Source organism: Charadrius vociferus, unplaced genomic scaffold, assembly GCF_000708025.1.
Source record: "Charadrius vociferus isolate BGI_N301 unplaced genomic scaffold, ASM70802v2 scaffold46, whole genome shotgun sequence".
In the NCBI taxonomy this organism is placed as follows: Eukaryota; Metazoa; Chordata; class Aves; order Charadriiformes; family Charadriidae; genus Charadrius; species Charadrius vociferus.
In genome coordinates, this window is record NW_009648710.1 from 536004 (window position 1) to 545089 (window position 9086).

At 38.4% G+C, this 9086-nt stretch overlaps 1 protein-coding gene across 1 annotated transcript; it reads left to right on the forward strand.

The window, feature by feature from the left end:
• The first annotated feature begins 957 nt into the window (after positions 1-957).
• On the forward strand, positions 958-8231 carry GPRC5B (G protein-coupled receptor, class C, group 5, member B). Its single transcript, XM_009886563.1, has 3 exons — positions 958-1963; positions 6641-6753; positions 8187-8231. The coding sequence occupies exons 1-3, from the start codon at positions 958-960 to the stop codon at positions 8229-8231; spliced, it is 1164 nt and encodes a 387-aa protein (XP_009884865.1).
• The last annotated feature ends 855 nt before the right edge of the window (positions 8232-9086 follow it).

The window sequence follows — 9086 nt, forward strand, 5'->3', positions numbered from 1 at the left end:
CCTTGTTTTGCTTCATAATGAAAAAGCCATAACATATATCTTCGTAAAGCACCTAACTGGTGTTCTTCCTAAAACTTAAGTTGGGATACGTCCAGGCTTTTGGCCCTGATGGTGGAGTGGGATGTGTCGTGTTCCTGGAGAGTTTACCATTGTTCGCTGTCTGGATGAGGGAAAGTGATGCTCTGTTTCTTGTTGTTTGTTTCCTTTGAATGGCTTTTGACTCGCTAAGAAGCACAATGAGTCATTCATTTTTGATTTGTTGATTGATGACACTGCATGTGTGCACCATTGTCACCGAATATGGGATTTCTCTAGCCAACCATTCCCATTCGCAAATGCAATCTAATACCTGGGCTTTGGAAGAGGATGAAAAGAGTGAATGTTGTAACTGCCTATCAACTGAGCATGAAAACAAGATTTTCCTTTTTTTAAAAAAGCACAATGTTTATTTTCCTGAGACTGCTCTATCCTTAAAAAAAAAAAAAAAGAGGGGTGGGGGGTTGACTCTGCTTTTATTCCCGTAAAAGAAGCAAGGCTGTGAAACAGTCTCATTCTGATACAACTTACACTTGTGTCAGGCCCAGTGCAATTTACACATTCTTTAAGCACCTGAATTTGAACAATAAGGTACCGTAGATAATGTATTGTTTTGCAACAGGATACATAATTTCTTCTGGTTGTGTTTTAGGATATTTGCGGGGACAGTGTTTGGAAATGTTATTTTCAATCTGTGCAAACAGAGAAATGAGTCAGTTTGCATTCAGAGTACAACAGGCAGAAGCAGCTTTCTGGGAGGGCAGCAGAGGGGACTAGGGGTGAGCTGTACCGGCTGCAAATCCAGGGCAAAAACCCAGTAAACACAGGCTATTGAAACAAGCTGTACTTCCAATCGCTGTGAAATTCTCCAAAGTGAACTGCAGCTAAATAAACAAATATTTTGTTGTCTCAGACAGAAAAATGAAAACCCACCCAGCCATTGGTTTCTTCCTCCTCTTCGTGATCAGTTATGGCTCTTCTGAAAACTCAAGTACGTCTCGAGGGTGCGGACTGGATCTTCTCCCTCAGTACGTTTACCTGTGCGACCTGGATGCCATTTGGGGAATAGTTGTGGAGGCAGTTGCGGGGGCAGGTGTGCTGACCACGTTATTGTTGATGCTGATTTTGCTGGTGAGGCTGCCCTTCATCAAGGACAAGGAGAAGAAGAGCCCCCTGGGAATGCACTTCCTCTTCCTCTTTGGGACTCTCGGACTGTTTGGGCTGACGTTTGCTTTCATCATACAAGAAGACGAAACGGTGTGCTCCACCCGAAGATTCCTCTGGGGAGTTATCTTTGCTTTGTGCTTCTCGTGCTTGCTAGCTCAAGCCTGGAGACTTCGTAGACTAGTTCGACATGGGAAGAGTCCATCTGGCTGGCATCTAGCCGGTGTCGCAATCTGCCTGATGCTCGTGCAGGTCATTATTGCAACTGAGTGGTTAGTACTGACCATTGTCAGAGATAACAAGTTGGCCTGCAGCTATGAACCAATGGATTTTGCTATGGCTTTGATTTACGTTATGTTCCTGATGGTTTTTACCATGGGATTTTCTCTTTTCACTCTCTGTGGAAAGTTTAAGAAATGGAAGAAAAATGGAGTATGCCTCATTATAACACTCTTTTTTTCCATTCTGATTTGGGTAGCCTGGATGACTATGTACCTCTTTGGTAATGCTGAGCTAAAGAGAAGAGACACATGGAGTGATCCCACTCTTGCTATTGCACTGGTGTCCAGTGGTTGGGTGTTTGTTATTTTTCATGCCATCCCAGAGGTCCACTGTACCATCCTTCCATCGCAACAGGAAAACACTCCCAATTATTTTGATACTTCACAGCCAAGGATGCGTGAAACTGCTTTTGAGGAAGATATACAGCTTCCTCGGAGCTACATGGAAAATAAAGCCTTTTCAATGGATGAGCATAATGCAGGTAAGAATTTACTGTAGAGGACTACGTTTTTCTGTAGTAGCCAGGAAAACGATCCATATGAGACATTTTTCAGGTGTTCAAAACACGGGTCATTACAAATGCCATATTTTCACACTACGTATTGTTCCCTTTTACAGTTTTCATTAAGGTATGACCTGGGGGGAGTGTGAAAAAAATGCAATACAGAAAATACGTCTTTGGTGAAAATAATTCTTCTGCATGTTGTTTTTTCGTTGAAAAACTGAACAATTTCAAATGCAAAAGCAACACTGAAAGCAAAAAAAAAAAAAATCACTGTGGAAAAAATAGCCTCTACTTTAAAATAGTTTAAATGACATTTTTTTGTCATTTAACAAGTTAACAACATTTAATATGAAATATTTTCCAAAAACCCAAGAAAAAAATCAAGTAAGTACTCTATGTTACAAAATGCTCAGCCTCTTGAGCAGCAAAATAATTATTAATAATTATATTTCCATTAAAATGGAATTTAGTCCCACTTTGTGACACTGGGGGGGAATTCAAAGTGGCATACAGAGAAGTTCAAAGACAGTCTTTGTTCTGACAGCTTTCACATCTGAAGAGAGTATGCATAGATAGAGGTTTCAAGGTAATGGTTGCTTTCCTTGTCATAGCTGTTAGGTGACATAGAACAATGTGTGATGACACATCATTAAAATCTGCAATGAAAATGTTTTTGAGCGATTACTGAAAGGGCCGGCAACAACTGTTAGCTTAAGAGATCCAAATCATTGCTGAACATTTAACTCCTATCAGAAAATACACAGGGATGCTTATCTGACCAGCGATGGGAAGCACGAGCCTGATGATGTTCAGTAGTGCAGGTTGTGGTCTGGTGCCGTCCCCCAGTTGGATAAAAGATTTCCGTACTAGTCAAACTGCTTTTTATTTGCTGTAATTGAGAAAAGGACTTTGGTATCCCAGCCAATAGTTGCCACGTTGCTTTGGCAGCCCCCATAAGGTGGCTTGGGGCATGTTGTCCAGGCAGTTCACCTTCCTATTCATCTTTATGTATCTTTGATTTCTTCTGGATATAGACCACACATGACAATACTCTTGTTTGGCACAGAGTTGGGTCAGGAAGGTATTTCCCTCTAAGTGTTTTAGCAGGGACTTTGAAGGTCTCCTACTATGGAAGCTTTGAACAGAAAGGAGCTAAGATCCTGTTAGTGTCTACCAAGCACTGTGGTAAAACAAACAAAAAAATCACATGGATAAAAGAATGGTTGTGTGTTACTAATGCTCCAGAGCAGCAGAGGCAGCTTCATGATGGACTGTAAAAGTACTTGTCTCTTTGGTTTGTGTTTTTTGTTTGTTTTTCTGTCTTCCATCCCCCATTAAATGAATTTCATAATAAGGTAACCGCAATGGCTTTAGTGGAGCTTAGATCTGCTAAGGCAGATCTGAGAACAAAACTGGATCTTTCACTCTGTATTATTTCCATTCAAAGATACATTTTAAAAAAAGAACTGAAAGCTCCTTTTTGATCCAATCATTCAGTGATTAAGTTTTTTAGTGAAATGGATAGACATATGATAGCTATAAAATCATTACAGTATCTATTATAATGCAATTTATGTCCTTTTTTAATCTATCTGAATCTTAGGCAGTACAATACAAAATAGATTTCTTTATCTGATGCCCTTATTAATATTTATCGTAATAAATGCATGTCATTCCTATTCCTATGGCATGTGGGAGAAGAATACATACATTTTTAATAAATCAAAACAGATTCATTATTACTTTGCAGCGGTTCCTTAAGTACAGACTTAGGACAACAGAGTTTGGAGACAAAACTTCCTAGTGTGGTAGACACTTAAAGTAAATACAGGTAATAATATTCAGCTCATGTATTATGGCTGCTGAAGCATTAATTTAAGTCAGATCACTGTACTGGTGGTTGTCAGTGGCTGAGCACCTGGAATCTATTAGCAATTGGCTCTCTGCAGGTACGTAGAGCATTTCTCTTCTTTTATTCATTTAATTAACCTCAATTCAAGAATTCATCATTAAGAGTTTAGAAATTAAAGGAAGGGTACTTTCTTCAATTATGCTTAAGAACGATGTTTAAGAATATAAGATCTACTGGTTGTAAAATTTTGGAAGATATGATAACCAGAAAGCACCTCTTAGTTCCATGACTGGAATATTTGGTTTAGTAAGTAGTTAGCTTTAAATAGAAAACATGCTTAGATAAACATATTTTCCATTAATTCTTGTTATTTCCATTAATATTTGTATAAAGTGATTTAGTAATTTTGCTCTTTTTTCTTTTTGTTTTTATTTTTAAAAAGATTTTAAGCAGCACTGAACAACTTTTAAACTACAGGTTCAAAGAAGCATATGTTCTCCTAGTTTCTCTCTTTCATAGCAAAATGTAGCTCCAAGTTATATGCAACAACAAGAGCTGTTCTATTCCAGGAATATCATTAAGCATTAATAAAGCGACAATATTTTAAAGTCAGTTATTTAAACATCACTTAAACAACATACTCATCTGGGATTTTAATATTCATATGATAGATAAGTTGAAATAAGTACTTAAAAGAGTTACTTTCATACCTATGTCTTGTAAAAATGTTAGTATAGTATTTAGAAACTCTGGAAAAAGGCAACTGGAGTAAGTTCTCAGTGCTCTCTGGTAGGGCAACTTCTGTAGGGCAAAGAGAATTTGCCTTGTACATGAAAAATGTGGATGTGAAATGTGGAGTGCTACAGCTGTCAAGAAACTCAAGCCTAAGCAGGTCTGGTACCCACTGAATTGCATTTAATAACTCTTAGTACTACAAGTCACTGTCAGGGCCAATGCTGAAACCAAAATTAACAAACTTTAAAATACGTGTTAAAAGGAGACTTTGACGTGAGGTTTGCTCAAATCTTGTTGGCGCTATGTTGTTTTTTTACGTATAGATCCTCCACGCAAGTAGATGTATTTAATAGTCATGGAAAAAGGACAAGGACAAATGGTAAAACTGGTATGAGAAAAAAAATTCCAAAATGAGTCTTATGTCCACAAGCTTTGTCTCTGATTCTCATGTTAAAAGAATTTTAGACTTATTGCAATAATAGGGAAGGAAAACTTTGCAATCTGAAATTGAATTTATCGTCTCTTTAAGATAACTTTGAAATGACCATGAAAACTTTGTGCAAATATTTTGTATAAATATGTAAATATTTTAATGACAGTATGCATTATAAAGAGATTTTTTTTTCTTTATGTGTACTAGCAAATACCAGTGCAATCATTTGTGTTTAACACACAATAAGACGCCAAACTACAAAGAAAGAATACTACTGACCCTGAGATGGTTAGATAGAAAATAAAAACTACATAATTTGAGTTTAGGCATTTTGATCTTTTGTTCTCTCAGTGTCCTGCAAAAATACCTAACTTTAAAATATAGAGCAAGTGAGGGTCTGCGTGTATCTGAAGTCAACAACTGAGCATTTGCAGGGCTGGATTTTGACATTTCTGTGTTAAATCAATACTGTTCTTCATCTCTGTGCACAACTCCCAAAGAGGGGAGTAGCAGTGGATAGAGGACCGCATATGGCAGTGGGATCCATTTAAATCTGTTCCGCACAGTGCAACTATATTAAATCCTCGCCTCGTTACAGTCTATGCTGAAATTCTTGTAAACTTCAGCTCATTCACGACTTCAGCCAGAGAGTGTAGAATTGTAATTAGAATTAAATCTAAGAGAAATTCTTGCCCCAGGTGCCTGAACTAGGTGTGTTTCTATTTACCAGCTCACAGATGCGTATTGCCCGTTGTAACCACTCAAGTTGCGTGGATGAATGAGCTCTGTTCCCTGGCTGCATCTGAATTCAGTGAAGCCACTCTTTACCCCCCCAAAGTAAAAAGAGAATTTGTATGTGCCAATCCCCGGACTGGCTTAGAGAGGAAGAAGCATATCCCTAATTATGCATATCTCTCAGTTAGAATATACATCTTGAATCCAAATTTCTGCTAAAATTAATGGAGAGACTGATGTATTTCTGGTATAAACATTAAGAAGGACAATCAGTATCTTCTCTTTTGCTTCAGTCATTTGCTATGTTTAAGCTATTCAAAAGCAATATTTACTTCATATTTCTAGTTTCTCAGAGTAAATATAATCCAAAACATCTGGAAAATCCTTATAAGCTAGTCATGCTGAAGTAATGCTCAGGGGGGTTGTGAGCTTGCTTACTGGCTCGAGCAATGTTTTGGATCCCTGTCCTCTGAATTTGATAGAAAGCAAAATGTAATACCGTTTCCCTTAACCCCACAGTATCCAGCCCAATACAGTAAGCACGTTGCAAAATACATTGTGCAAGATACATCAAAGGTCTGGGGATTGAAGACGTTTAGCTCCTTTTGAAATGAGACTAAGCAAACTTCAGAAATTCAGTTCCGATAGATTTTTTTTTTTTCCATTCCATGTCAAACAGTTAATTTTATATAAAACTGATTCTGCAGAGATCCATCCCCAACTATTAAAAAACCCTGCTGTTCAAAAGCAATGTAAAAACCGGTATGGCAGCATGGAAGTTAAAATTAATGTCAAAGTTGCCAATAACTAAACTGGAAGCAAGATACTTTTATGTTTTCAAAGGAGATGCACAGCATTAATTGTGTTCCTAAGAACGATCTCTCTTTTCTAAACACAGCGCTAAGAACGGCAGGATTTCGAAACGGCAGTTTGGGAAGCCGACCTAGTGCTCCTTTTAGAAGCAATGTTTATCAGCCAACTGAGATGGCAGTTGTGCTAAATGGTGGGACTGTAAGTATCAAAATGTGATGATTTAAGAAATCTTTGATATGCACGGATATATACAACCACTGCTAATTGAAAAACCTGCTTTTAGCTTATTCGCAGCAGGGGGGAAAGCCATAAATGAAAATTCGGGCAGCAAGTATGCATGTAATGCTTCATGCTTCCCTTCCCTCTAGAAAAGATGTAATTACAAAGTATTTCGCATTTCTTTACTTGGCCGTTCACATTTTGCAGTGTAGCTTGAGAGAACCAAGTTCTTTGGTGACTCTACATATTCAATGGCCCTTTCAAATTCAATTTGTGTTAAGATATTCAGCATAACCAGTAAGTGACACAATTTCTAAACCTTTTTTTTTTTTTTTTTTTTCAAGATGATGCAAGTCACACAAATGTTTACAGGCCAGTACATTACTTTAAATAAGAATCATTGTTGCAGATAGCGGTGGTCTCTAGCATATCTTCCATTTTCTTGTGAAGTGTATGTAATTCTTTCTAAGTTACAGATGTGTACATCTCTGGGAAAGGCATTCATAAGAGAGGAATACAGAATATTTTAACATTAATAGCATTGATTTTTCTTTCTTAGACAATAGTTTGGCATGCCATTCTTTGAAAGACCTGTTTTTCTGCAGCCTGGTTGTCATAAGAGTGGCTCAGCGATCTGATGCCAAACAGACTTTCTAAATGTTTTTCACATGATGTGCAGTTTGCACGTGAAGACATTCCATGTAGCAGACATACTGTTGAAAACGAAGAATTTTCATCCCCATATTTTCCATGCACACCTACATGCTTTTTAAAAGTCTACCCATGAGCCAGTTTATACTCATGTGAGTTGGGTTTTCTTTATTTTGAATCATGAGCTGATTCCATAACTCAACCTCTACATTTAAAACCAAATAACGTGAACTGATTGCAGGTCTCTCTTGTCTTTGAATAAGTAAAGTTTTGGTTGACTCTAGTGAACAAGAGGGACTAGATGCAAGGGTTCTCCTGTGTGGGTAAGACAGTAGGAAATGTATCAACTTGAATAAAATGAAAAGGTTTGTGCTTTGCTGTCAGTAATGAATAGCATCCGCCTGATGCTTGGATTCATCTATGCCGATGTTTTCTGATACCAGAATATGCAGCTCAGGAAAAGGCAGTTTAAGGCTGAGAAGCTAGAGAATTTGTTTTGGGGTTTTTCTGTTTGTTTGTTTTGCTTTGTTTTGAGGTAGATGCAAAGCTTAATGGGGAACATCAGATAGTAAAATGAGAGATTAATGTGTATATATAGTCATGGTTTTTACAGAGAGGTACATGGGTGGAAGATGAGGTTTTTTGTATCACTTTGCTGTGGAAGCACTGTCTGGCAAGCTGTCATGTACATGTAGCATGATAACACTGATTTTTGAACAGACTAGATCTCTCAGTTATGGGTTTATTATCCTTATTTCCAGATACCAACTGCTCCGCCAAGTTACACCGGACGACACCTCTGGTGAAAGGCTGTAGGCTGTAGAGAATAAGAATCCTTGTTGCAGATGTTGTTCCCTGGCAGTGTGTCGTTGAGGGAGGAATCCATAACAGTACCAGAACAAAGCAACAAAACATCCAGGAGCTTTCGAAATCCTACAGAGGATTTTGTCTAAATGTGAACACCTTTGAACTGATAATTGCAAAAACAAAATTGTAAAACTGAAGCTGAATCTAATTTAAAATAGAAGTAGGCACACCTTAAATTGGAAGAGGGGGAGACTGTATTCTGAAATGTAAGATACTCTCTTGTCTGTAACCAGTGCGCGAGGCAAGCCTGTTTTTGTTGGTTGCCAGTTGCTTGCAAAATACCCTCCTCTCACCTAAACTTAATTCACGTTGCCACAAGAGATTGCCACTACAGTGTGAAAACATGCAGGATTTCTTTCCATTTTGCTCCTTTTCCCTTCATTTCAAACATCATGAAAAGTCCCATTTGCTCCATTATCTAGCTGTACTGTAAAGTCACCTAGCATCGTGTGTAGTCAAGCATCCTCGCTCTGTGGCAACGAGATTACCATGACACTGTAGGTTGATACTCTTCTCTTTAACAAGCTGGTGTAGGACGCGCTGTTCTGGAGGGATGAAGGGTCTATGTATGTTTCATGCGAGTTACGGAGCTTCTTGAGGCAGAGAGAAAAAGCTTAGGTCCAACACAGAGGCAGCTCTCCTTGGCCGCGTGGGATCGATTCCCCGTTATTCCCGCCTCAACGCCGGGTGCGAGCGAAGAGGTGCGTGCTCTCCCGTCTCCTACCGACAAAGCTGTTAAGTGGAACTTTGGAGGGAAATACTTTTGCAAAGACTTAGCTGGGGAGAGAACGTGC